Below are 27,769 nucleotides of genomic sequence, written 5' to 3'. Positions count from 1 at the left end.
CTTTGTGACCCTGTGGACTGTAGCCCGCCAGGCTCCTCTGTCCTCTGTCTCTCCAGGCAAGAATACTGAGTGGGTTGCCACTCCCTTCTCCAGGGCATCTTCCCGACGCAGGGATCAAACCCAAGTCTCCTGCATTGCAGGCGGATTCTTTACCGTCTGAGCCACCAGGGAAGCCTCCAAGACTGCCGGGGGTACTTAACTAATAGTTTAACCAGCAGCAGGTCTGAACCAGACCCACAGAGGTGGTGCCACTGTCCTTTAGAAATATCCAGCCTCAGCCGCCCCCAGGCGACTGACACGTGGGCCCCTGCCCACGGCCCTGGGGTGGGCCCCACAGTCTCGTGCAGCTGACACGCTCTTTTTAAGGTCAAGCCAGCTGCTTGGGGCGCCCGGGGCCCATGGTCTGCAGTGACACGCTCGCAGGCCCTGAGGGTGGAGGCTGTGACAGCCACAGCCTACCTCCTCCGCAGTCCCCCATCTGGGTCCTGGTGAAACCAGACATCCTGAACCCCAGGACAGGCCGTGGTTCCCCTACTCCACTGCTGCTTCTGCCTGAGCTGCTCCGAGCAGGAGGAGTTCCCAGGCTTTGCCCCGAGAAATCTGGGTTCAGATCTCCATCTGCTGCTCATTAACTGGGTGACCATGAGCGAAGGCACAGCCTCTCCAACCCCCAGGCCTCTCAGCTGTCAAATGTGTTTGCAAACAAAAAATTAAAAAAAAAAAAAAAACCCACTCACCCCGCCAAACCCTGCCAGCAACGCTGTTATTATCACATCATTTTACCAACGAGGAAATCTGAGAGAACAGGTCATTTGGTCAAGGTTTCTGAGCAGTGAGCGCTGGAGGCCAAGTGTAAACTCCTAAAGGCCACACGCACACCTGCCTCCCCTGTGCATGCTCAGTCACTTCAGTCATGTCTGACTCTTTGTGACCTCATGGACTGCAGCCCGCCAGGCTCCTCTGTCCATGGGACGCTCCAGGCAGGAATACTGGAGTGGATTGCCATTTCCTTCTCCAGGGGATCTTCCCGACCCAGGGAACTCATGTCTCCTGGATTGCAGGTGGATTCTTTACCACTGAGCTTCCTGGGAGGCCCACTACCTACCCCCCCCATCATTTTCACATTTTAAGGATGCCCGCTGCAGACTGCTGGCTAAGCCCGTCTGGAGTGGGGTGGGGGGTGGAGAGAACCTGGGTGCCCCCAGGCTCAGGGGGAGGCGCACCCTCTCCTGGCCTCCGCTCTCTCCTCCCTCCACAACTCCTTCTGCTCAGACCTGAGCTCCAGACCCAGGGGCCCTCAGGGCTCCACGAGGCGGGGGCTGGGATCTCCCCTGAAGCACCGCAGGGGTCCTGGAACATGTGGGGAAACGGAACCCTCCCTCCTGCCCCAGCTTTAGGGAGGAGGGGGGCCTGGAGAGGAATGGGAACCTGCCTGGGCCCACAGTGAGAGGCCAGGGCTCAGCTCTGGGCTCCAGTGCCACCCCCAGGCCAGGGCGCTCCTGCTGTGGCCCCCGCCCCACCCCGAGGACTCGAGGGCTGCTCCCTACGGCCCTCCTGCCTCAGGCAGCCGGGCAGGCACAGAAAGTGCCATCCACCCACTGGGCATCTTCTTCCAGTGAATAAAGATTGCAGTAGTGATAGGGCTTCCCTGGTGGTCCAGCGGCCAAGAGTCTGCCTGGCAATGCCGGGGATGGGGGTATGGTTCCTGGTCAGGGAGCCAAGAGCCCACGTCACAGAGCCACCAAGCCTTCACGCCCCGACTAGAGAGTCTGTCCGCCAGCCTGACACGGTGATGGTCCCTCGTGCCAGAGCTTAGACCAGGTGCAGGTAGAGAGATGGATGATAGATGTAGATAGATGAGACATAAATGATAGATTAATAGATGGTAGGTGACAGATGACAGATGACTGAGCGGTGATAGGTGATACATAGACAGCAGATAGACGACGGATAGATGACAGATAGATGAGACATAGATGACAGATAGATGTATAGATAGATGATAGATCGATTGATAGATATAGATCGATAGATGCCAGATGATAGGTTTAGACAGACAGACGATAGATGACAGGCAGATTAAAGAATCCAGCAAGGAGATCTGGGGCCTGCCTTCCCGGCAAGGTCATCCCTGGAAACCACAGGCAGTGGGGACCCTGGAGCCCCAGGACGCAGCCCTCCGCATGGGGCACACTCCTCCTGAGAGGGCCTCACACCCTCGACAGCCCTGAGCACGATGGTCCAGAGACGTCCCCCGCAGGGTCTCCCATCCGGCATTCCAGCCCCGGGGGAGACACCCCCGCACGCGGTGGGGGCGGGGGTGAGGGGTGAGCGCGGTGCTCCCAGGGAGGTCCTCTGCGTCCTGTGCGGACCGGTGAGTCTTAACTCTCGGGTAAGTTTTAAACCCACTTTTCCAGGCATTAATAGGAACGTATTTCTGCCGTGAGTCACTTGCAAAGTGGTTAACTGAGATTCTCTAACACAGAGTCTTGGGGACCGTGGAGCTTCCAGCCCGTTTGCTGCAAGGAGGAGCCCAGAGCCTGGCCTGGGGGTCTGTGATGCAGAAAGGGGGCCCCCTCTCCAGCTCTCGGGAAGGGGGAGAGAGGGAGGCTTGATTTCCCTCGACCTCTGGAGACCTTGCTCTGACTTCTCCAGATGGCAGGGCTGCCGCCCAGCAAACAGATGCTCGAATCTGGACCAGGAGCCTGTGGCGGGGCAAGACCGGAGGGTGCAGCCTGCCCCTCCTGCCCCCCCAACCCCGTCTTCCTAGGGGCGCAGGGGACGAAGGACGACACCCCCACCCGCAGAGCCCAGGCCCCGGGGGCTCCGGGCCGGCCCGAGGCTGAGCTGGGGCTTGGACCCATTTCTGTGCGGCTGCCAAGGCCACGTTTCAGTCTGAGACAGCAGAGTGTGGACGCTTGAGTGCACGTCCTAGGGGTTCTCCGCACCCGCTTCACCTTCTGGGCTTTGGAAGGAGGCGAGGAGACATCGCTCACCTGAGGGCAGAGGCCGGGCTGGCGTCCACTCAGGCGGGGGGCGGGGGGGGCCGAACTCTCAGAGACCGAGCCTGGGGCCCTCGGGGGAGCCTGCCTCACTGCTCCCGTCCCACGCCCCCTCCTCCTGCTCCTGGACTCCTCCTTCCCGCCTCGCCCAGGGCCTGTCACCAGGGGCCTCCTCTGAGCCCCTCTGAGAAATGGCACCCCCCTACCCCAACCAGCACCCCCACCCCGCCCACCCTCCTCTCCAGCCCCCAACCTCGACAGCACCCCCCACCCCGCCTGCCCTCCTCTCCAGCCCCCCTCCCGCCCCACCAGCACCCCCCACCCTGCCCGCCCGCCTCTCCAGCACGCGGCCTGCTGGCTTGTTCTTTCTTTAGCACATATGGCGTGTCTCCCTCTAAAGAAAGCTTGCTTCTAAGGGAACGGGATAAAAGTCTTTTCTTCATAGTCAGGGCCCAGTGGGGTTGCCAGTGGGCAACGCTGGCCTCCAGGGGACCTCGGGCCTGCCTCCGGGGGGACACGTTTGGGTGTCACAAAGCAGGAGGGGTGTATCCCCACTGGGAGAGGCCAGGGCTGCTTCTGAACACCCGCTGAGCACGGGACCCCTCCCCCAAAGGATAATCTGCCCCAGAGGCCAGCAGTGCCTCCCCTGTGTGCCCACTACTCACAGGAGCAGCCTGTACACAGTAGGTGCTCAATGACAGACAGAGAACGAAGAGCTCCTGTGGTCACTATCACCGCCACCATTATTCCTTAAGAACAGCCATGCTTGAGAACCGGCTTCCAGGGGGCGCCAGTGGAAAAGAACCGGCCTGTCAAGGTAGGAGACGAGAGAGGAGGGTTCCATCCCTGGGTCAGGAAGATCCCCTGGAGGAGGAGGAAGCGGCAACCCACTCCAGTATCTTGCCTGGGAAACCCCATGGACGGAGGAGCCTGGTGGGCTACTGTCCATGGGACCGCAGAGTCTGACACGACTGGATAAATTCAGCACGCACACATGGTTGAGAACAATCTTTAAGGATGGCTGTGCTTTGGGGCTTCATGGCAACAGGTCATCCCGAGGACACACGACCTCTGAGCCCCGGACTGAGCCCTGCCCTCAGCAGCACCCGGACGAGCGGCAGATGGTCACCGTTGCGCCATCGGCAGGCAAGCCCGGTCCACGGCTCAGGCCCCAGGAGCCCAAGTGATATTGGCCTGCCCCTCCTGCAGCGGGCCTGCTGGGGGCCCCCCTCAACAGGGACGGTCAGTTCTCACCCCCACGTCCCCCCAACACTGGCCCTCGTGTTGGAAGACCCAGGACCGCGTGCCTGGCTGGGCCAGGGGCCACCTCCACGAGCTGTAAGGTGACCCCAGCCAACCCTGCAGCCCCCAGACTCAGGGGTCTGCATGAATCACGATGCTCCTGCTGTTTCCCAGGGAAGGCCGCCGGGGGCTGTGGGGACACATGGAGCGTCCCGCTCACCCTCGCCAGCACAGCCCAGCATCTGCTGACCTGACAAATAACGCGGCAGTTTAAACGGCCAGCGCGACGAGCCGGCTCCGTCAGAGCTAAGATCACCTCCTACACCCGGAGCCCGTCACACCCCACGCGGCTGCGCAGTCGTGGGGTGGGGAGGGGCAGGGTACTGGCCCCGCCTCCGCCCCCCCCCCCCCACCACGGGACTGGAAGCTTCTATCTGCTCGTTCCTCGTTCAGCAGACCGCCTGCCCCACATTCCCGCTGAGAATTCTCACTGAGGGTCACAAATTTCCCTGCCTGACATCCCCCGCACCGACTCCCCAAACCCTTCCTTCTCCTGGGAGCTCACAGCCGGGCCTTTCTCCGCGGAACTCAGAGGCTGGCCAGCACAGCACGTCTCTTTCCTCCCCTCTCCATCTCCCCTCAGGTCCTGAAAGCCTTTAAACAAGTCACCTATGCCTAAGTTTAGTAGCTGACTTAACTGGGTACAAAGCCACACATAGGCAAAGGAATGAGTCTCTAATGGTGCAATATTAGGCAGCAGACAGCTAGGCTGAGGGGAGCAGGATGCTGTCTGGTGGGTTTTCCTGGTGTCCCTGAGGTCACAAGTAGCTGGTCCTGATTCTGCCAGGGAGGAAGGCTGACCCCAAAGCCAGGATAGACCGAGGAGCCGGTGTGTGCTCACTGACCACCCAGAAATGAGCCAGGAGGCTGTGCGGGGCAGGCCAGGGCAGCTGGCTGGAAGCCTGAGCAGAAGGGTCAGCTCCCCCGAGGTGGGGCTGGGTAAAAACTGGGTTCCTATGTCCCACCTGCTTCCTGGGAACCTGAGCCCAATCTGTGAGCGTCTCTGATACAGTAACTCACACCCTTGCCCCCAGCTCTGAGGACGGCACGAGGGGTCCCCACCTCTCGAGTCCAGGATCCAAGAGTCAGGTGGGGCCTGGAGGAAGCAGAGTCGACCGGCCTTGGTCATCCCCAATGAGCCAACACGACACCTGTGTCCTTGCTTCACGTCACACCCCGGCCCCATTCCAGATGAGGGAGCTGAGGCTGGAGCCCGTGTTTCCCACCATGACCTATGGCCTGCCTCCTCAGGTCAAGTGTGAACTGTTGAGGCAACCTCCCCCTGCACTCCCCTCCCCAACTGCAAGCCACGGAACCCCACCTCGCTGGCCGAGAATGGCCAAGGTCTCAAAGCCGGCTCCCAGCTGGGGCGGTGAGGAGTGCAGCCCACCAGATGCCCAAGGCCACAAAGCGACACAGTGCACAGGGCGCCCGGCTCCACCCCACCCCCACGTGAGAGGGAGCCTGAAGTCTGGGGTGGGGCTGTCTTGGTGGCTGCTATAATTTTTGCCCTGTTTCTAAGCACCCTGGGGACCTGGCCCTGGGACACGTCCCCAGCTGCCTCCAGCTGCCAGATCCGTGGAGAAGTGAGGCTGAGCTCGCGTGTCTCAGGCAGGCGGGGGGCTCCGGGAGGGAGTGCTGGCTGTGGGTCAGCAAAGCGCGCAGCCAACCGTGACGCCTGTGGTCCTGGGATGTCCTGGGGCCAGGACACCAGGTCTGAGCCAAAGACCCCTGTGCCCACCCCGGTGCAATCTGGGCTGTTAATGCATCAAACCCTGGGCACATGGGGCTGCGGGAGTGGGCCTGAGTGGGCACCGGCGGCAGTGGGAGCCCTGCTCTCCCCGGGACAGCATGGGGCAAGGGCTGGCATGGGGACAGCTGCGGTGTGGCTTCTGTCAAACTAAGCCAGGCCCCCATGTGGGGCCCCTCTGCTGGGTCCTGCCCTTGTCCAGTAAGTGGTGGATCCCTGCCCCTTCCCGATCGAGTCTCAACCATAAAAAGGGACACTGATGTGACCAGCCCCGGGGAGGGGAGCAGGTGAGAGCCAGTGGCCCCAGCACTGCAAGCAGGCACCCGGGTCAGCACTGCGGGGCTCAGAATGTGAACCCCCGGCCCCCTTCCCACTCCCTGCTCTCTCCCCTGGCCCAGCCAGGTCCCAGGGGATTCTCTCTTCAATCCTAGGAAGAAGCTATCTGACTTCATTAAAAATTTTTTAGCACACTGAATCTTCACCAGCTGCCAAATTAGGGTGAGGGCAGAAAGACAGGCTAAGTCTTTGGAACGGGGAGGGGCTTGGACGGTCGGGGAGACTTGTCGCTGTGTTTCTGGGGGCTGCCATCTCTCACTGCACTGCCCGCACGGCCCCCGGCCCCGCACCCGCGTCTCGCCGCGCGTCCATCTCTGCTCCGCGGCCTCTGGCCCGACACGTCCTCCTGTCCCGCTGGACGGAGCATCCTCGCCACCCCCACCGTCCCCGAGGCCCCGCCGGGGCGTCCGGAGCAGGCGGACTCGCGGTGGGACCACCCGGCCGGCGCGGACCTACAGCCCAGCTCGACAGGTGGTGGGGGGCTTCCCCCCGCACCACCCGATAATCGCTGCTCGCGGCGCTATTCAAGTTTGTCGTGGGCGTGCGCGCTCGGCTTCGGAGCGGGCAGTCCCGCCGCGCCCGCACAGGGGGGGCGTCGTCACCTCCCCCGCCACCCGCGAGACACACACACGCACGCACACACGCTCCCCGCACCGCGCCCCTTCCTTCAGCGCGCGGGGCTGAGGCGCGCACTCGGCGACAGTCCGGCCCCCGCCCGGCCCCGCGGTAATGGGGGGTGCCCCGCGGCGGCCCAGGCTCGGGGGGCTCGGCCTCTGGGGGCCCGCGAGGGGACAGCCGGTCCCCGGTCCCCGGCTCCTACCTCGCTGGAGCGGCAGCGGCCCGGCCCTGGTCGCGGGGCCCTGGCCGGCTGCGCGCGGGGCTCTGGGAGCCCGCCCCGTCCGTCAGTCCGTCCTCAGGAACGGCGCCCGCGCCAGCGGCCGCAGCTCCGGCTCGGGAGGGCGGGGCCGGCGGGGCCGGCGGGGCGGGGCCTCTGTCCTCGGCCGCGGCGATGTGGGGGGGCCCTGCGCTCGCGGGTTCCACCCGGGAGGTGCGCGCGTGGAGGGGCACAGCTCCGTGGGGCTTGCAGGTGGGATCCGGGGGCCGCCAGAGCTTGGCCAGGACCCGCCCCGCCCCGGCGCCCTCCCCTACTTGAGTCAGGCTTACCCTCAGCTTCCAGCTGCCGCTACAGCTGTGTGAGCAGCCCCATAGCCGTCACCATCCAAAGACAGCTCTGCCACCAGCTGGTGTGGCGACTACTTCCCGAGCACTGGGCGCTGCTGAGAGCGCTCTGCTCTGTGAAATCCTCCCACCCAACAACCCCATTGTGAGGATGAGAAAACTGAGGCCAGAGCCCCGAAGTGACGTGCCTGGGGCCGCACAGCGCAGCTCGGACCGCCTGGCTCCCCAATGTGTGCCCTTAAGCACATTGCTTGCCCCTCGGAAGCACAGGATGGAATATATGTACATTAAATGATGAGCTGTGCTCAGTCACTTCAGTCGTGTCCAACTCTTTGCCACCGCATGGACTGTAGCCCGCCAGGCTCTACTGTCCATGGGCTTCTCCAAGCAGGAATACTGGAGTGGGTTGCCATGCCCTCTTCCAGGGGATCTTCCTGACCCAGGGATGGAACTCGCCTGTCTTATGTCTCCTGCATTAGCAGGCGGGTTCTTTACCGCTAGTGCCACGGTAACAACCGATATTTTTCATTTTTTCTTCCTTCAGTTTATATATCTCCTTTATTTTCTGGGTCCCTGAGCTTCACTGGACGCTGTCATGTATAAATGGGACCATGAGGCGCTGGAGCAACCGAAGGCGTGTGGAGAGGCCTGGAAACTACCCAGCTTTTTGTCTTCTCCCACCTTCCCCAGGAGAGCGTTCCTCTCCACGCCCAGGGTCTCCTGCAGAGGCCAGCCCACTGAAGGTGCCCACATCTCCCATCTGGATGGAGTCCAGCTTCTCTCGACCTCCCAGCCCCCACCAGCCCCAAACTCTTAGCTGGAAGGGTTAGATGGAAGTTGGGCTTCAGCCTGATTCTGCCTCTACCTAGCTGTGTGACTTGGACAAGTTACTTGACGTCTCTGAATCTCCCTTTCCTCCCCTGTAACCAGGGCTGATCTCCTGGGTATGTGCGCTCATCCAGAACCTGCTCTTGGCTCAGCTGATTTCAAGATCTGTTTTTGTCTGTTTTGGCCATCTTAAATTGTTTAATCGTTTTGAACAAGGGACCCCATTTTAATTTTGCCCCTGAGCCCACAAACTATGTAGCTGGTGCTGGTGACAACCACACCCCTTATTGGATTACTGCAACACTTCACTGGGGTGATGTTTGCACAAACATCTAACACCCAGCCCGTGACAGAAGTTAGCTCCCTTTCTCTGATCTGGTCTTGAAGAGAAGGTCCCTGGGTGGACAGAGGGCTGGGCAGGCAGTTTCGTGGGGAGGGGCCAGGCTGGCAAGGGTACGAGAACACCAGTTATGTTCGGGGAAAGGCAGCGGTCTGGGCGGTGGGGAGGTGCAGGCAGGGGTGGCGAGCAGAGGGGCACAAAACGGAGGACCCCGCCCAGGCCAGGGCGACAAGCCTTCTGGCTCCTCGAGGAGCTGGGACCTGGGGCCTGGAGGCTGTGAGCAGACGCCCCAGGCAAGGAAGGTGGGTGGCTCTCTGCTCCAGCGGCCTCGCTGGCAGTCGGCCGGGAACTGGCTGAGCTAATGAGGCGGGCGCTGGATGCCGTGGGCGGGAGCCCCGCTCCAAGCCGCCGCAGCAGCCTGCTGACAAGCTTGCTGTCGACATGATGGGGAAATTCTGCAGGTGTGAAGCCCAGAAGTGTGCCTGGGGACCTGGGGACTCCAGGCCTGATGAATAATGGAGCAGTCCCTCTTCCCGGGGTTTCTTTCTTGCCTTTCAATAATTCATGCATTCCCAGGATTCAGGCGTTTCATAAAGCCTCAGGCTTTTCTGAATCCTTGGCCCATCTGATGGCTTCACGCGTCAGGTCTTAATTAGAGGCAGACGTGGGGGGCAGTGCCCTCAGCCACACGTGCCTTGTTCCTGACAAGGAAAACCTCCCATCACGTCCTGGAGAAGGAAGGGGCGCCTGGGGCCCCAGAGTGGAGGTGGGGCCGGCTGCCCTGGGCGGTGGGGGTGGGAAGGCCCACACGAAGGCGCCGCCAGTAGCGAAGAGACTGCACACCGTGTGCTCGGCACCCCTCGAGCCAGGCCTGTTCAGGGGACCAATTCGGGGGCGACATCTGAGCAGCGGTGACATGTGTCTCTCCCAGGTGGGGACTGTAGCGGCCGTGAGTGCTCCGCCGTCCAAGGTCGTGGCCTTTGGGACTGGGGAGCGCTGCTGTTGCCCTGACGCTCCAAGTGATGTCTCAGAGCAGAACTCCCTGCTGACCTCTGATGGACGCACGGCCTGGAAAGGAGAGAAAAGCTTTCCTGTGAAGCCGCTGGGCTGGGAGGGTCATTGCATCGGCTGCACACTGTGGTCGAACCCAGTTAGTCTCCCTGCCCACCTGCTCGCCCACCCGCCCTTTCTCATACTTTCTAGTACCTGCTGATCACGCCCTTAGGAGCACGTGGGCTACACAGCCTGTGCGGGAAGGAGATGGGCCGCGGACCCCGAGCTCCTGGTCCACATAGTCACCAGTGGGGATGAGGCGTGAGGGGAACAGACAGAGGAAGGTGTCAGGATGTCAGGGTGGACGGGGTCGGAGTCTCCCAGCAGATGCTGGTCAAGTTTGAGATGAGCGTGACCTCAGGGCCCGGGGGTTTCTCGGTGTGTGTGTGCATGTACATACGTGTGTGTGCGTGTGTCAGAGGGAGGGAAGAGGGCCTGGGAGGGCTGGGGCGGGGGTGGGTGGCAGCAGGTGGGGCCGGGGGCCTGAGCTCGGGCGGAGTGGCTCTGCGGGGCTGGCGGGCAGCAGCAGCATGGCGCCCGTCCCCGCCGCGCTCGTGCTTACGTGTCGCCACCCTTGGCTCCCAAGCAGCCCTCCAGGCAAGGAGCTGAGTCCCTTCTGTTCCACACGAGGAAGCGGAGGCCTCAAGAAGCATTTGCCCCAGAAGTAAGGACATGAGGGCGCTCGAGGAGGCTGGCACGTTCCGGCTCGCAGGCATCGCTTCCCCGGGTGGACGCGGCTGCTCGAGGGGCCCTGGGCGCCCCCCACCTCAGGCACCCAGACTGCACGCCCCTCCTTGTCGATCACCCCCGCAGTCCCGTCCAAGCTGTTTCACAGCCCTGCCCTCCTGAAGCCCACTGAGAGACGGGCAGGTCTCCCACAGGGACCTAAAAAGCCCTGAGGCCCATGCTCCCTCAGGACTGGTCTCACGCCCCGGGAGTGGGGCCTGGGCCGGGAGCGGTCACACAGCCGCGCATGTCCTTGCCGGGTGACCGAGCAGCCGCTTGTATCCCCCACTGGCCGCTCTCCAAGCTGCCCTCCCTGTCCCCCAAGCCCAGCTGTCCAGCCTCTGCTCCCGCATCTGTCCCCTTGGCAACTAGATTCTGGCTTATAAAACGGTTCCATGGGCGGGGGACACCGTGCACCAAACGAAGGCTTCTCCCTCACAAAAGCAGAGACAGCGGCCAAGTGCTCGAGAAAACAGCGTCGAAAGGAGGGCCTGGTTGGGCTGAGAGCTGCAGAGCAGGGGGGGCAGTGGCAGGGACCTCGGCAGGAACGGTCTGCAGGTGCCCGGGAGGAGGGCCCACGCGGGCACAGCTCCCTGTGGGCTCGGGAAGCGTGCTGGAGGCGGAGCGGCGTGGCAGAGGTGATGATTGCAGCCCGACCCGAGACTCTCTCCTGCTCTCTGCTGGTCCAGGAAACCTCCCGCCTGGTGACTCCTGGGGCTCAGGATGCAGAGAGGATGAAGGGAACAGGTCCGAAGAGAGAAACCTGGGAGCGGACCCCCGAGGAAGGGACACGTGTTTCTCACCAAATCCACAGACGCTGGCTGCGTGGGCCACCCTCTCACTGGGCGCTGGCTCGGGGCCCTACTCGGGCCGCTGTAGCTGGGACACTAATGTGCAAGGAAGCCCTGGACCACCCAGCGGTCAGTCCTCACACCTCCTCCCTGCCCCTAACCCCGGCTACCACCACCGGCCCTCTGTGTCTGTGGAGCCACCATCTGGATACTTCATACAAGTGGAGTCTCACAATACACAGCCCTCGTGTCTGGCTTTTTATACTTGGCGTGACGTCTGGAGCCCCATTCACGTGGTAGCTGTGTCAATACTCGTTGCTTTCGCTTCTAACCTTCGATTGTGTCACGATTTGTTTATCTTCTCACTGGCTGATGGGTATTACCGCTTGGCTGTTGAGAAGAGTGTGATTGTGAACACATGTGTACATGTATTTGGCCACCTGTTTTCAATTCGGTTGGTACATACATCAGAGCAGAATCGCTAGATCACAGGATAATTCTATGTTTAACTGTTGAGGAACCGACAGAAGTTTCTACAGAGGCAAACTGTATTCCCATCATAATGGATGAAGTTTCCAATTTCTCCACATTCTTCCTAATAGTTGTTATTTTCCTTTTTAAAATGATGATGGTGAGTGTGCCATAGCCCTCCTCGCGGGTGAGAACCGTGACGCTGATCTCCAGGACAAGGCGTCTGAGGACACAGGTAGCGAAGGTGGGGGCAGCTGGGAGCAGGCGGTGCTGGGCCCAGCGGCCTGTGAGCCATGGAGCTTGTCCAGCGGCTCTGGCCGGCCTTCCAGAGCGAGCAAACGTCTGTAGGAGTCACTGGGGCTTGGTTCTAGGGCTCCCTCTGGGCAGGACAAACTGGCCTCTCAAAGCATGGGCCTGCTTCAGGTTACCTGGAAGCCTCCAGCTCCTGAGACCTTGATTCAGAGTGACACTTGCCTCAGCCATCACTTGTAAAGATCACAGTCACTGCTCGTACTGGGGAGAGGGAAAAATCTCCTTCCCTCGGTTCTTACCATCTACTAGAACACATCTGACATTTCCTGGCAGGTCTGATGTCCATTCGTGGGAGAAAGCTTAGCTCATGCTGTTTCCTGCCCCTCTTCAAGACAAAGATGATGATGGATGGCCCACTGGGGTGGAAGGTCAAGGCTGCTCGAAGCCGGGGCGTGACCAGCTCTGGGACCCCGCCACAAGCGGTACCTCCGCCCACCTGGAACTCACTGATCCCAGCACGTGCGTGCCGGGGTGAGAGGGGTCTGAGAGTCCATGTCATCTGTCAACCACGAGGTGACCCGGGTAAATTTCTTGATCCCTTAAGTTCTGGTTTCATCTTCCCTGGTGGCTCAGCTGGTAAAGAATCTGCCTGCAATGCAGGAGACCCTGGTTCAATTCCTGGGTTGGGAAGATCCCCTGGAGAAGGGATAGGTTACCCACTCTAGTATTCTGGCCTGGAGAATTCCATGAACTGTGTAATCCACGGGGTCGCAAACAGTCGGACATGACTGAGCAACTTTCACTTTCACCATTTGAAACAGGCACGTAAAGCCCGCAACACCCAAGTTGAGGGTTTGTGGAGAGAATGAAGGAAACGGTATCTTCAAAGTATTTAGCAGCACAGGGCCTGGTGAAAAGTAGCAGCTTTTTATGGTTATTTGTCACATGTCCACTTATAAGTCTCTTTGGGGAGGGTAGTGCTCCTTGACTGCTCATCTACCAGCCTGCCGGGCACGTTCCGGCAAGCAGGAGGGGCGGGGAGGGGCAGCGGGCCGGGCCAGGACCGGAACACACCCAGATGGCTCTGTAGAGGGGGGTCCTGCTTGGGGGATCCCTCATGGGAGACGACACCCCCGGAGGCCCTACAGAGGCGGGGACAGGGTGGCTCCGGGGGTCATAGCAGAGTGTCCTGAGCCACACCGGGGAGGAAGCACCCCACTCTCCCTCCTCTCTGGGGTGACCACTTGCCCCCTGCATCCAGCGCTACTCGAGGCTACTCTTTTCACCACCCCCAGGCCACTGGCCGATGTCTGGAGACACCTTTGGCTGCCAGCTGGGGTGAAGGGCTCCAGTGTCCAGTGGACAGAGGTGAGAGACGCCGCCGGACACTGGGATGCCCAGGACAGTCCCCACAGCAAAAAATAGCGAATCCCCAAATGTCACAGTGAGATGCCTGTCGGGTTGAGAAATGTCAGGAGGAGAAATCTTGAAATAAATAAAGCAGATCCACGTGCACGTCCTGAGGGATGCGGGGCAGGAGGCAGCGCTTGGGAAGCGGCCGGTCCGCTGAGGGCGGTCCTGGTTTCTGTCCACGGCCCGGGAGAAGGAACAGGTCTGTCTTACTGCCATACCAGTCAGTCATCCAGTCTCTGCCATCTGAGCCGTGTCGCTCTCTGTGGAGCAAGAGCCCTGCACAGGCGACTGGGTTCTGCTCCTTCTGAGTCCTGGCCAAGCCTGGCGAGGGGTTGGGGTCAAGGTCCTGGGGAGAGGTCATGGTCATGGTCAGGGGTCATGGTCAGGGGTCAGGGTCCTGGGGAGGGGTGGAAGCTTCACAGAGACACAGAGTCACTCAGGGCTCTGGGGACCAAAGGATCGTCCCACCTTCCAAACGATTTCTCTGTGTTCAGCCGACTGAAATCTCCCAGCATCTCCTCTCTGGCCCTTCATCTTTCCTCCAAAGTCAGCTTATTGTTATTTGCGCTGTTTTGCTATAAATCGTTCTTGCTGCAGCAGTGTGTTTTGCCAGTGAGCCCTGGATACGGACTTCTGGAAAAACCAAGATGTTCTTTCAGACTGAAAAGCCCCCCGGACCTCTTTGATGTCGAGCTGGTCTCTCCCAACAGCCCTTCGGGGCCTCCACAGGCCTCGGAAGGTCATCGGAGGTGGCTCTCAGCAGGTGTCCTCGCCCAGAACCCACAGTGTCTGGGGCTCGAGGCCGCTGGGGTTCCTGAGCTTGGTTCAGACCATGAGGACCCATCCCCCAGCACTCTAGAGGACCCATGGTCTCCCCAGGCCAGCCCCAGATTGCGTTCTGCTAGCACAGAGGGGCACAGGACGGTGACCAGGTGGGCCATGGACGTTGGGGGTTTTCCCGACAAACTGCGAAGTAGCCACAGCAGTCAAAGCCGCTGCCCCGCCGCCCGGGACGCCCTGCGCTGCCCCGCCGCCCCGGACGCCCTGCGCTGCCCCGCCGCCCCGGACGCCCTGCGCTGCCCCGCCGGCAGGCGGCTCCTCTCCTCGGCCACAGGGGCCTGGACTGCCTGGAGCCTGACCCCCAGCAGCCCGCCCATGGGCTCGACCAACGACGGGGCTGACCCAGGGGGTCCCAGGTCAGGGGCCTCCCGGCCTGACCCGCTGGGAGGAGCCAGGAGGAGGCGGGGTCGGCTGAGATGTCGAGAAAAGAGGCAAAGCAGGCGAGCCAGAAACATTCAGAGGGCCGCAGGCTGTGTGCTTCTGGTTCCGTAACTCTCTGGGAACCACGGCGTCCCGGTGGGGAGGCGGCAGCCGTTGCCGGGGGCTGGAGCCGGGGCGCCGCGTTCCCGGACGGAGCGGCCCTGGTCTTGAATACGGTGGTGGTCCCGGGGATCTGTACCCACGACCGAATTCATAGAAACACACGCAGCACGGAAGACATGCTGGGAGCGGGATCCTTCTGTGCTTGGTTAGTGGTTCCTTTCCTCGGTTGATGTCCTGATTTGGATCATGTGCTGTGGTTATGTAAGCCATCGCCGTGGGGAAATCGGGGTGGTGGGTAGGTGGGAACTCTGTATCATTTTTGCAAATTCTTTTGAGTCTTAAATGATTTCAAAATAAAAGATTTTAGGAAGAAAGAGCTGAGATGCTGACAGGAGTGACAGGAAAGGTCCGCCTCCCCAGAGCGCCGCAGATCCAGAGATTTCTAGGCCTGGGTGGGCCCATCCATGTTGACTGCAGGCCATGAAGCGGAGCTGGGCAAACTCCCGGTGCATAAGGCTTGGTGAACATTTTTTATTATTTCCTTAGGAAAAAAGTCCCCCACTGCAGAACTGCTGTGTGTAAGCGCATTTTTAAGACTCTTGTTACTTGTGCCAAATTTCCCCCCAGAAGGATTGTACCAATTTATACTCCCACCCGCAGCGCAGGGGAGGGCTGGCTTTCCCAGTGCTTGCCAAAATTGGGTTTTAATCTTTAAAGAAGGCTTAATTTTTGCCAAGGTAATACACAGAACTTGAAGTCTTGTTGTTATTTTTTTTCCTCCAGGAATTCTAAATTCGTGAACTGACTTGGACCACACAATTGGCTACTCACCTGCAGACTTGAGTTTATTTATCTTTTTATTTAGTTATCAGTCCCCTTCATGAAGTTGCATTTCAATGTCAAGCCCCTGCAGGGTCACCAAAGAAAGGTTACGTGAAGTCTGCTCCTGCATTTACTGTTTCATAAAACCTCAAGCACACGAAGGACATTGCTTCTTCCACTGCTCACTCTCTCTTCTGTGTAATAAAACCACACCCAAGGATTTCTTTCAGGATTCAGTGCTAGGAAAGGCTCTCATTCCTGGAGGAACACATATGCTTCCTCTTTTCCAGGTTGGGAAAGCCCTGTAACGGAGCATCGATCCCAATTGTTTTGGCTGCTGCAAATGCAAAGCCATTATGAGGATCAGTTACAGCAATTGTGTTAACTCTGGTGGGAAATATAGTTCGGTTTCTCCTGTCTTTGGTCCTGACCTTCTGTTTTTCTTATTTACTTGGTGTGTTTTACACGTAAGCTGCTTCAAATCCTATGGACCAGGGCAGAGGCCGAGACTTCTCTTGATTGTGAGCTCTGCCATTCACAGAGAGCCCTGACCTGGCGCCTGACACAGTCCTCACGGAGACATTTGTTGAATAGAGGACAGAACTTGACAGCAAACTAACAACAGAATTGACATTGGTTGAAAAGAAATGCAAGTTACTAGTTGATCCAAGAGCAAGAAAGTGTTACCAAGAAAAGCAGAGCTTCAAGAAGCCAAACGAGAAGGAAAAAATACCCAGAGTCTCAAAAATGTTCGGTGTTTCTATTTCTGGGAACCCAACTGAGGAAATGATCCGAAGTGCCTTCAGAATTTTAGGAACAAAGACGTTCACCACTGAGTTGTTAAAAATAATTAAAAAACTAGAAATAACCTAAAGCCCAGTAATAGGGGAGTCAGTAAGAGAACGAAGGTGGTAGCCATTTAATGCATTCAATACAAAGAGTTCTTGGGAACTGCTCGGCAGTCCAGCACTTAGGACTCCACACTCCCATTGCTGTGAACCCAGGTAGGGTCCCTGGTCGGGGAACTAAGATCCCACAAGCCCCGTGGCACAGTCAAAATGAGAGAAAGAATTCTTAATGACTCGAAGGAAAATGTACGCAGTAATATTACACGGAGAAGCGGGATACAGAAGCGCACACGCATCACGTTTCCCACAGCATAAGACGACACACGCGGAGAAGGAAGGGGATAACCTGCAGCGTGGTCAGCGATCGCCTCCAGGTTGTGTGATGATGGCCGAATTTTATTATCTTACCTTGACTTTTCTGTATTTCCCAGGTTTTCAACAACAAGCTTGTATTTTATGATAAAAACAGAAAAGAAAGAGTCACGAGGCGAGGCTGACTCCCTGGAATGCCCTGGGACTCGAGCATGCTGCCGTTGAAGATGCTACTCAAGTGGTCTCTTGCTTCTTTTGCTAACAGTGGTCAGGGCCCTGGAAGGCTCACCCACCTACGCCATGCTGTCTATAAAATGTGTCCACAGACTCCAGGTGGCCCTTAGTTCCTCTCCCCTTGAGTATGGGCTAGACTTAGTTACTCGCTGCTAAGAAATAGCAAATGGTGGAAGTGATACTGTGTGTCGCCCAGGATAAATGGTCAAGGCGCCGCTCCTTCCTTGTTCTGTCTTGAGTCACGTGCTTTTGGGTCAACACTGCCACCCTGTCGGACATTGGAGCACCTCAGTGGAGACCCGAGCTGGGCTCCCCAGATGGCTCGGTGGTAAAGAGTCCACCTGCCCGTGCAGGAGACACAGGTTTGATCCTTGGGTTGGGAAGATCCCCTGGAGAAGGAAGTGACAACCCATTCTGGTATTCTTGCTGGAAAACTCCATGGACAGAGGAGCCTGGTGGGCTCCAGTCCATGGGGTCGAAAAGAGTCCGACACGACTGAGCGACTGAGCACATGGAGACCTGATGGTGAGCAGCTGAGCCTTGTGTCAGGAGGCAGGAGGGCGAGTCTTCTCCGAAGCAGACGCTCCCCTGAACGACCTACTGGACCGGCCGGTGCCCCCGTGAGAGCCAGCGGCGTGCGGGGCTGCTACGGAGGGTTCTGAGAGACAGGGTGCTGTTTTTCTCTCTCCACCCACACCCAGACAGCTCAAAAAAGAAAAAAAGAAAGGTGAAGGTGGGAGAGACCTTCCAGAAATAGTTACAGAAGGGCCTCTGGTCTCAGAGCCATCGGTCAGCTGAGAAAAGGAAGCTTCCCCTTGGTGATGGGCTGGGCTTTGGCTGGAAGCCGAGACGGGAGAGGCCCCCAGGAAGGTCCCACAACCCCAGCCAGGCTGTCTCTTTGGCCTCCTGAGCTTGCAAGGTCAGGAAGGTCAGAGACACCTCACTGTGCTGCTCAGGAAGTGTGTGACTGGAAGCAGTTAATTAAGCTGGGCCTCAGCTTCTGGTCTGTGAGACGGGAACCCCAGCTATATTCTGGGAAGTGTCCTGAGGACTGAAGGGGGTGGTCACATGGCAATTCCTCCAGAGCAAGAGCTGGATCAGAGTCAGCCCTTCCCCTCCTCCCTGTTTAATGATTTCCATGTGGTTTTGACCCCTCCCATCCATCCTTTTCTCCATCAGACCACAGCCTCCCGCCCCTTCCTCCAAGAAGTCCCCCTAGCCTGGCTCACATCTGTGCTCTTCCAGTTGGCTCAGCTTGTCTGGTGTTGCTCCCCTGGGGATTGTTAGTTACCCTCTTGGACTTTACTTTCCTCTTCTGTAAAATGGGCCCAGCAAATAGGACCCACCTCAGGGAGTCACCGTGGGCTTTAAAAATGCACTTGAAGAAACCAGGATGGTGCCTGGCATGCTCTCGGTGCTGTGTGTGCGTGCGTGTGCCTCTGTGCGGGTGTATCATCTGCGCCGTACCCTTCCTTATCTTTTGCCTTCTCCCCCGTGTCTACTGAGCCCACACTAACTCTTCTGTTCTTTAGAACCATATCATACACTGCCCTCTCCTGCCTAGAATGGGTCTTCCTGCAATGTTACTTATTGAATTAGCTTTTTATAAAAAGCGTCTGGAGGAGACAGGGGTCCTTCCTGCCTTCTCAGAGCCGCAGCGCGGCTTGCACACGCCTCTCAAGCCCAGCCCCACCCTCCCGTGCCAGGGGCTCCTCGGCGTCAGCGGTTCAGCTGCAGCACGATTTTACCCCAGAGCACACGACAGGCCAGAGGAGCGAACCCCAGGGCGTCAGCCGTTACTCAGGTGTCACCGCGGCAGCCATCGCCCCCGGTGCTGGGCTGACGGCGAGATGGACAGCTGGGGTTCCCGCAGCAGAGGCTCGTGAAAGGCTCGGAGCCGACGCTGAACTCATTCCTGTGTGCATTCCTGGTGTCGCCACCATCCGCCTGCAGACACCTCGGGAGCGTGGCCGTGACGCTGTGACGCTTCGGGTCACGACCAGCCGGGCTCCGGGCAGTCTTGGGACCCATTCCCTCATTCATTCATCCCACAGACAGGAGCTGCTGCCGTGTGCCCAGCACTCTTCTAGGTGCTGGGGCCCAGCAGGGAATGGTGGACATGCTTGGTTTTCTGGTAGAGCTTGCATTCTGATGGGAAAGGGCACACACGTGCACACAGACAGACACACACACGAGTGAATAATCGAGTCGGCACCATCGAAGCCCGCCGCCTACCTGTGGAACCTGGTGTCACAAGCCAGGCGGGGTGAGGCTGGTGGGCAGTGGGGATGTTTGGTTTGTTTAAGGGTCATGGGGAGCCGCTGGAGGGCTTTACACAGGGAAGGGACCTGCTCAGACAAGGTCACGCTGGGTTCCGGCAGAGGGCCGTGGGGGTGTCGAGGGCGGCCTCCGCGGCCCAGGCAGGGAGACCCGTGGACGTGGGTCCCAGCGGCCAGCCTGAGGGCTTTCCCAGAGCAAGGATCTCAGCATTGGCAGCCTCGCTGTGGGCGCCCTGCGGTTGCAGGATGTTGACAGTCTCTCGTCTTTGGCCCCTGCCTACTGGACGCCCGTGCACTTGTCTCCAGACACGACGACCAGAACTGTCTCAAGACATTGCCCACTGGGGACAAAGTCACCCCCGTGGGAAGTCGCGGCAAGCGCAGCGGGACTCGCTGACCAGCTGGACGCAGGCTGCAGGTGGCACGGAAAGCTGCCCACGACCAGGAGGGGCAGGAGTGGGGGGCGGGGACCACAGGCGCCCCTCAAGCTGGATGACCTGCCGAGCTGACCAGGTGGTGAGTGCTGGCCCGCCAGAGGCCGACCTGCGTCAGGGAGGTCGTAGGTCTTGGGCACCGGGTGGGGGGGGGGGGCGGGGGGACGGCTTCCAGGGCAGCGGAGCCTCCGTCTTGAGGTTAATGATGGTGAACCGAGTGCGGCCCTCCCGGGGCTCAGGCTTCCCCACGGCCTCTGCGGGGCCAGACGACCTGCCCACGTGCTCTGGCCTTGGGGTCGCCCCGAGGTCTGGCCTTTGGGCACCTGTGGTCTGGCCTCAGGGGTGCCTGCGATCTGGCCTTGGGGGCGCCCTGTGACCACGAGGAGAAGTGTCTGCTCCACCGCCGAGGATGCACACGAGACCGAGGACACGAAGGGATGGTCATTGTCTTTATTCGAACACATGGGCTTCCAAACTACAGTTAATGTATCTAACAGAGCATATCATGCAAACGGAGATCAGAGGGGACAGTGTTAGAGCAACGCAGCAGTTTGCACACCCGTCTCGGCCACGATAAACCAAACGTGACCGGACAGCTGAACAGCCTTCACCCGTCATCAGTAGGTAGGTGCTCACACAGAAGGGAAACCGCACCCGCCAACCCTGCCTCCTCCACACAGATGTGGGGTCTGATTGACACAGGATGGTTTTCAATTAACGATTTAAACCTGGTGTGTCCTTCAACCCTCCCCCCACAAGAGAGCAAAAGCAATGATTTGAAACGTTTCTGATCATCTATAAAAGATATTCTGAAAGACTCTAATAGAGGAGATACGAGGTGAATTTTTAGACTCAGAAGAATCACAGCCTTCATGGATGATTTTGAATAGTCCCCTCAAGAAAAGAATCACATTTTTCCAGGGAGAGCATCAACAAAAGTCTACCAACAGTCACAGGAGTAAAACCTCCTGGAGTGAAGCTGAGGAGACAAGGACACGGTTGTTTAATCAGAAAATGCGATGCTACCTTTTGTCTTATTTTAGAAAAATGCTCTTAGAAAGTAGACTTGATACTGTTTTCTGACAAATGGGTTTTTCTGACAAACAGGGATTTTTCTGACAAACAGGGGTCCTGTCTGCTCAAACAAGAGGTGACACTGATGGGCATGTTTGCCGCTTTTCTCTGGACGCTGGAGAAGTTCTGAGCTGCCTTCTCGGGGAGACCCCAAGAACTGCACACGTTCTTACCCTGCATCACTGAACTTTTCCCAAATAACTGAGACCTGGGGACCCTAGGGACGGGAGACAGAGCGGAGGAAACACCGCCTCCCAGGCCAAAAGGTGGCTGCAGAGCCTTGAGGAGCAAGAAAAGGGGCCCCAGGGACCCTCCCCGCCCAATCCTGGAGCTACATCTGTACAGAGAACAGAAAGCTTCTTTCTCGTGGTCCAGAGTTTCCAGACTTTAGACAGTGGTCCCCACTGTCTATTAAAACATCAAGGACGTCATTCTTCCAACACGTCCCATCTGGACTTCCAGTCACTGTGAGGGGGCCACCACACCCCACTGGCGGGAGACAACCCTGCAGCGGAGTGCAGGTCGGGGCGCTCCAGATGGCCCACCCCAGCTGAGTCCTACAGGCTCCTAGTGATTGGGATCTCATGAAATCATTGGAATCATTGGGATCTTGTGAAATCTCATGAACTCTTTTTAAAATAAAATGAGTTTTATTTTAAAAACTCATTTTAAAGGAAGAATTGATTTATTAAAGTTCTCTATAAAAAAGTACAAATAGCTCAGTATCTTCAGATGTTCTGCTGGAATGAACAAATTAGTCTTTTCCATAAGGTTTCAAAGTCTGTGGAGCCTGTGGGCCATAGTGTGGGTTATCATAAGGCTGTTTGATGACTGAGTTGGACACACACAATTATTAACTATCAGCTGATCACACAGATCAGAGGCACTGGGGTCCTAATCTCAGTTGAACCCTCCTGAGGGCCCCGACATTACAGGATTAACAGAATCGTGGCTGCGCCGTTTCTCTATGGCTGCCTTCCCCCACGTGTGACGCAGGTGACTTTTCTAACAGCAGACACAGCGCTGTTGGATGGCTGCCTCTGCCCAAACGGGAAACGGTAGGAATGCCGACAGTCACTATATTTCATAAAGTAAACCCAAGTAACTCAAGGAAAAGGTTTTAAAAGACAGCTCCCAACACTCCCTGTTAGATTCCAGCGTGGTGACTACCAGCCAGGGGACCCGTTCTCCCCTGCTCCCCGGATCCCAAGTGTCATCTCCGGTTCCCTGCCCGGTGCCAGGGCCATGAGGATGTTTCGGGCGCCTGGTGGGGGAACAGACGTGGCTGCCCCTGTGGGGCTTCGAGAAGCAGGAGGCGGTAGACGAGAAGAGGTGACTGCACCAGACTGCAGTGAGAAGGTGCCCGACACGGGATGCTTCCTTGCTGGGGCTTTAAAACTGGACGGCCCCCACTCTGCCTTCCTGCAGCTCTGAGAAAACACCCCCAGCAACACACTCAGACTTCTGCTCGGTGCCCTGGGTGTGGAGGGCGCCTGCGGAGTCCAGCGATTTTGCCCTGTCTGCCCACCCCCGCCCCCGGCTGCGGGAAGCCACCGGCGAAAGCGGGTGTCGGCCCACCTGCAGGACACTCGGGCCCCACCCAGAGCTGGGGGCCCCTTCACAGGGTGAGGGGCTTGGACGCTCTCGGGGCAGGAGCGGCAAACGCGCTCTCAAGCCTCCGGGAACAGCTACGCCCTCCCAGGGGCTCTCCCCGCTTCCCGGCTTCCTCCTGCTGCGGGCGTCCATCAGTCCTTCTGCGCCCAAGCCCACCCTTGCCTGGACCCCTCGGCCCTCTCCCACGACCTCTCCAGGCCCAGAGCGCAGCAGGGGCCCTCGGGGCCCGTCCCCTGCGTCCCCGTGCCCCGCCGCAGACCGTGCTCATCCGCAATGCACATCAACCTGGGTCCTCGCGGTCTTCCATCCGATCTTCTCAGCCCGGGTTTCTTTTTTTTTTTTTTCAGCCCGGGTTTCCAAAGACCTCTTCACCCTCTGATTTTCTCCCAAATTCCTGATAAGAAAGCCTAACACACCTCCCTCCGAGGACACAGCGGGCAATGACCCTGCGGGACGGTGAGCTCAGTCACGGGGGCGGACAAGCAGACGCCACAAGAGCCATCACCCGGACCCGGGGCTCCCTGCGACCTCCTGGCCCGTGCAGACCTCCTGGGAACCTCTGTGGGCAGCGCACTCCAGGTGCTTCCTCAAACCAGGCCCCTGTGGGTTTAAACAAGACGCCAAGAGGAGGGGCCACCCTCTCCCCGTGGGCCCGCAGCCTCGCAGGACCATCCCACCCCAGCGGCCGCCTCCGGCAGGAAAGGGACGCAACATTCTGAACGACCTCTGGAGCCACGGGGTCTGGACTCCCCCAGGTCCTGCTGCTGCTGGGCCCACAGGCCCCAGGGATACTGCCCGGTCCTTCCAGGGTTGCTCAGGGGCCTGACCCCTTGAGGCCTCCTCCTTATTCCAACCCTTGGCAGCTCCTCCCTGGGCTTTATTTTACCAGACCCCCATGAAGGGGGTGAATCCACAGAATGTTGGTTCAATCCACTCTGCTAACCGTCACCTACATGGCGTGTACTTTCAACAGAACTATCGTGGGATACTCAGTTTCTTAAAAAGCATCAACTTTGATCTAAATTTAGGGCACAGCCACGCACCGACACGCCCCACCACGGTGACCCTCCGCTGACCCTGATCTTCCCCGGTTTCCCCCAAGTCTGTCCTCAAGCCCATAGCCGCTCCCGCAGGGCTGGCCTCACACGGGGGTTTCCGCACATTCAGAAAGGATGGAAGCCAGCTGGGATGCGGAGCAAGGTTCCGGAGAAAGAGGGACAACTTGGAAGCGTGTCGGCCGTGGGAGGACAGAGCGGCTTCCCTGGCTCAGCACTTGCTGGGGAGCTCTCAGTCGGTCAGAGCCGCCGTCCTGGACTGCCCTCCCCACACCGGGCGCCTGCCTAGGGACCCATCCTGGGGTCGCTCCACTCCAGGGCAGGGTGACTGGCTCTGTTTCTTGGGTTCTCTCTATACCTGGGTCCCTTTCCATCAGACCAAATGAGGTGTGGGGGAGGATGGGCCAGACCTGCACAGATGCCCCACGGGGGCCCACAGCCCAGCAACGGTGGCCGAAGAAGCTCCTCTTTGCTGGTCTAATCTGGTCTAACCTCTTTCCTACCCACCGCCTCCTCCAATCACAAGTTCCCAGGATGGGCGAGGCCACTCGTCTCTTAAGGCCCCTCAGGGGTGGTGTGCCAGCTGAGAATCAGGAAAGAGCCAGAACGTAAAAATGAGAAGACACGTCACTGGGAGACACTTTGGGGAACAACGGAGAACAGAGCACCCCCGTGAGGACTGACGACCACGTCCTTCGAAACGCTCTTCCTGCTGTTGGCGGCCGGCTCCCACCAGGCCCTTGCTGTGACGCTGTCTCACAGATATGCTCCCCCCGAGGCCCGGAGAGAGTGCCCGGCCTCTCGAGAGCATCCGCGGACCGCTCAGGCCTGGCCTCACTGTCTGCAGGTGCGGAGTGGATGGCAGGTTGTGCCAGGGCTGGCACGCTCCCAGGGCGTCCACGCACCCACGTTGGGAAGGGCTTCCTGCGTCACTAGCAGCAGCAAGGCTGCAGGAGAGAATGGATCAGACGAAACAAGCCTGGCCTGGGACCGTGACGACGCCACAGCGGCACCCGTGGCCTGGGCCCCCTGGAGCCGGCAGGTCCCCGCAGCCCCAGGAGGGAGAGTGACGCAGGACCAGGGCACAGATGCTGCTCGGAGGCCAAGGGCAGGGGGGGTCTCACCTCAACGTTATCTCCCAGACAAAACTAAAACTTCTGTTTGCAGGTAGAATTAAGTATTTATACATATATATGCCTTATTGATCATGTAAAGTAGCCATTCACTTTCAAAATTAGATCTACTGCAATAAAAAATTAATAAAGCCGCTCTAGTGCCAAGGCAGGGCACACACAGAGCGGGGTTGCGGAAGAGGAAGCTCTGCAAGGGAAAGGAAGCTAGAACTTAATCATAGAAGCAAGTTAGAAACAAGAGCCTTCACAAATATAGCACAGTTGTGTCTTATAAAATTATCATAATACTCTCTTTATACTTGATACGATTATATCAATAATATAGATTCACTTGTTATTAAGGTTTATTATAAACATGCAAAGTTCATTGCATGATGCATTTGCAAAACATATTAAAATCCTTCCAGCAATAAAGCCTCTCTGAGCTGATATGCATCCAGGTTTCCTGACTCTACAGCGCCAGGCGTGTCACTCGACATGACACACCAGGGGACCGAAACTGTACTGCTGTTCATCTCAGCGGACGGGGACGGGGGGACTGGGTCCTGGGGCTGCGGCTGGAGCCACACTGGGTGAGCTGACTGTACATCGTACTCTCGTGGACACCACAGCCGGTTCAATAAATAAGTACAAAAGGGCTGGGGTGCACGCTTCCACGCCCCAGGCAGCAGGCAGTGAAACGGCAGTGTGTGGGCGGGGTTGGCTAACAACACTGTGAGTAGTGGCATGATGGCTGATGGCACCCTGGACCAGAGTCATCTCCCGGAGATTATGAACGTCTCACACACACACACACACACACACACACACACACTGGTCTGTCCTTGATCTGATTTCTTGTGCTCATTTAGCGGATTCCTTAGAAGATTTGGCCTCTTAAAAAGAAATGCAAGTAGCAAAAGAGTTATCAACCAAGTCAGGTACAAGACGACAAACACCCCCAACGCCCATCTAGGGTTCTCTTCCTCTTTTTCTAAACCAGTGACCGCAGTAGGAGAACCATGAGCGGGTTACAACCGTCAGCGCCTGGGAGCAGTGAGCTTGCAAACTGGACTAGACTTCTCCCAGCCTCTCGGGTTCTGGGGACAGTGTCCATGGAGGCAGAGGACACAAGCGGCAGGTTTTCTGAAGACCCCCCAACCCCCGAGTCCTGCCTCGCTCGCACTCTGGGACCCCCATTCTTTTATTCCGAAGACGTGGTGGATGGACGTGTTTCCGGCCCCCTAGACTGTGTGGGTTCATTTGAACATCTCTGATCGGGAAATCTGGATGGTGAAAATCAACAGAGGTTTTGGGAAACACATCAAACAGTACCCAAAAAAAAAAAAAAAAAATGGGGCCAGAGTCTGTTTGCTTTCCAGAAAGGGTCAATCCCCCGCCAGATGTCACCTCTACGTCAAGCAGATGCCGACGTGACGTCATCTTCCGCTGAGATGACGCAGCCGAGCACGCGGGGACAACCACCCTACAGTTTTCAGGCCTCCACCTGGAACAGGGAGGGCCGAGGCCGGCAAACTCTAGGGTGGGGGTCGCTTCCCACGGCGGGGGCGGGGGCGGGGGCGGGGGCGCGACGAGGCTTCCGCGAGGCGTCTCATACCGCGCTCTGCAGGATGGGGTGCACGAACTGGGGGTTGACGTAGGAGAAGCCTTCAAAATCAGACTGGTCGATGTTAGCGATGACCAGCTGGTCGGGCGGCGTCAAGACAGGCTGCCCTCGCGTGAAGAACTTGTCAAAGTTCTCTGCTCCTTTGCCGCACTGTGGAGAGAAGAGGAAGGAGAGGTCGGTAGGGGTTCGGCCACCGACCCCGGGGGCAGCTCTCCGCGGGGCGGGCCGGGGTCTCAGGCCGCTCAGGCGTGACGAGCCCTGGAGGGTTTGCGGCCGAGCGGCTGGAGAGCCGGAGCCAGCACAGCGATCGCTCACGAGGTCACTCGCGGGTGAATCGGCCAACAGCCCGCAACCGGAAGCCAGGCGGGGGAACGCGTGCCGGGGAGCCGGCCCGGCCGCGCTAACGGCCCCGGTCTCCTGTGTTCCGCCCACACTCCGCCCCGCCCTTCAGAGCCACGAGGACAGACACCGCAGCTCAGGGCCACGGGTCCCTCTGCCAGCTGGCAGGCCGGGACGTGGGGGAATGCGCACAGCCGCCCCTGACCTGAGAGGCTGGGGGCCTGTCCCACGTTTGGGTCTTTGCAGGTGTATTTGTAAGTTGTGTTATTCTTGTCTTCCAGCGAGGAGCTTCTGAAAACCTCAGCCCCTAAATTCATCTTCAGCCAGGACGGGATCAGCATGGAGGCAAGACTGGCCTCTTCCTTCCCGGGCTCAGGGGATGGGGGTACTTCTGCCAACCAGCAGACAGGCAGCCATGGAGCTCACTGTCTGTGGTTCTGGCCCGAGGGCGTGCATGCCAGTGTCCCTGGAGGCAGAGTATCTATCTGCCCTGGACACCGCCCCCCCCGCCCTGGGGCCCAGCAGGCACTTCGTGCGCCGGGGCTGCGGGTAGAGCTGCCCTCCTGGGGTTGGGGTCTGGGAAACACAGCAGCGTAGGCAGCGCTGCTTGGGAGCCTGACCCCCAAGTCAGAGGCCGGGGTGTCCTGCTCACACTTGGGTCCCGGATCTCAGGGCAACTCTGAGGCAGAGTGCTGGGGATGCCCTGGTGACGTGAGTGACTATCTCCTCCTACCCCAGCGGGGACCCCAGGGTGGCACGAAGTGGTCCTGAGTCCGCGGAGCTCCCGCACCCCTCACAGGGCACAGCTGAGACGTGGGGCCACCCCACGCTCCACGTTCCCAGGGAGCACAGAGCGCCTTCAGAGTGAAGGCCAGCAGACACCCACTCCCACATGCAGGGCCCACACCAGACCATTCAGAGTCCAGGCTCTTCAAGGAAGAAAGGACAGGAATTTTCTTCCTGAGACTCAATCAGGGGCCACACTTGATTCATCAGGAAAACCAACGAACAGCAACCAACCTCCGGACACGCTGGGGCCCCCACGACTGGTCGGGACAGAGATGTGGTGCGGGTGCAGTGATCAGGAGGTGGCCCCAGACTAGCGTGTGTGCTGGACAGCCCCCTGGGCAGGCCCGAGCCCAGACTGCCTCTGCGTCCACAGCAGTGCGTCTGACACCCCAGGAAGGTGGGGGTTCGGGGCTGAAGCGCCCGGCAGTGGCTTCGGGCAGCACACACACACCCCGGAGAAGATG

General features: G+C 58.9%; 2 protein-coding genes across 5 annotated transcripts in view; both read right to left on the bottom strand.

The window, feature by feature from the left end:
- Positions 1–7,636, bottom strand: part of CACNG5 (calcium voltage-gated channel auxiliary subunit gamma 5) — a 29,547-nt gene extending 21,911 nt beyond the window's left edge. The window contains exons 1-2 of one of the 3 annotated variants that reach the window (XM_027519241.1): positions 7,211–7,332; positions 3,668–3,811 (exon numbers count right to left, since the gene is read on the bottom strand). In XM_027519241.1, coding sequence (XP_027375042.1) covers positions 3,668–3,746 — 79 coding nt within the window. In that variant the 5' untranslated portion in view covers positions 3,747–3,811; positions 7,211–7,332. Of the gene's footprint in view, positions 1–3,667; positions 3,812–7,210; positions 7,333–7,554 lie in introns of those variants that run through there. The other 2 variants (XM_027519244.1, XM_027519242.1) reach the window with 2 other exon arrangements.
- A 12,495-nt stretch (positions 7,637–20,131) lies between these two features.
- The window catches only part of PRKCA (protein kinase C alpha), a 300,566-nt gene continuing 292,928 nt past the window's right edge, over positions 20,132–27,769 (bottom strand). The window contains exon 18 of one of the 2 annotated variants that reach the window (XM_027519237.1): positions 20,132–26,327. In XM_027519237.1, coding sequence (XP_027375038.1) covers positions 26,163–26,327 — 165 coding nt within the window. In that variant the 3' untranslated portion in view covers positions 20,132–26,162. The remainder of the gene's footprint in view (positions 26,328–27,769) is intronic. The other variant, XM_027519238.1, reaches the window with a different exon arrangement.

This window comes from Bos indicus x Bos taurus, chromosome 19 (assembly GCF_003369695.1).
Source record: "Bos indicus x Bos taurus breed Angus x Brahman F1 hybrid chromosome 19, Bos_hybrid_MaternalHap_v2.0, whole genome shotgun sequence".
Classification (NCBI taxonomy): domain Eukaryota; kingdom Metazoa; phylum Chordata; class Mammalia; order Artiodactyla; family Bovidae; genus Bos; species Bos indicus x Bos taurus.
This window is presented reverse-complemented; position numbering and strand designations above follow the sequence as displayed.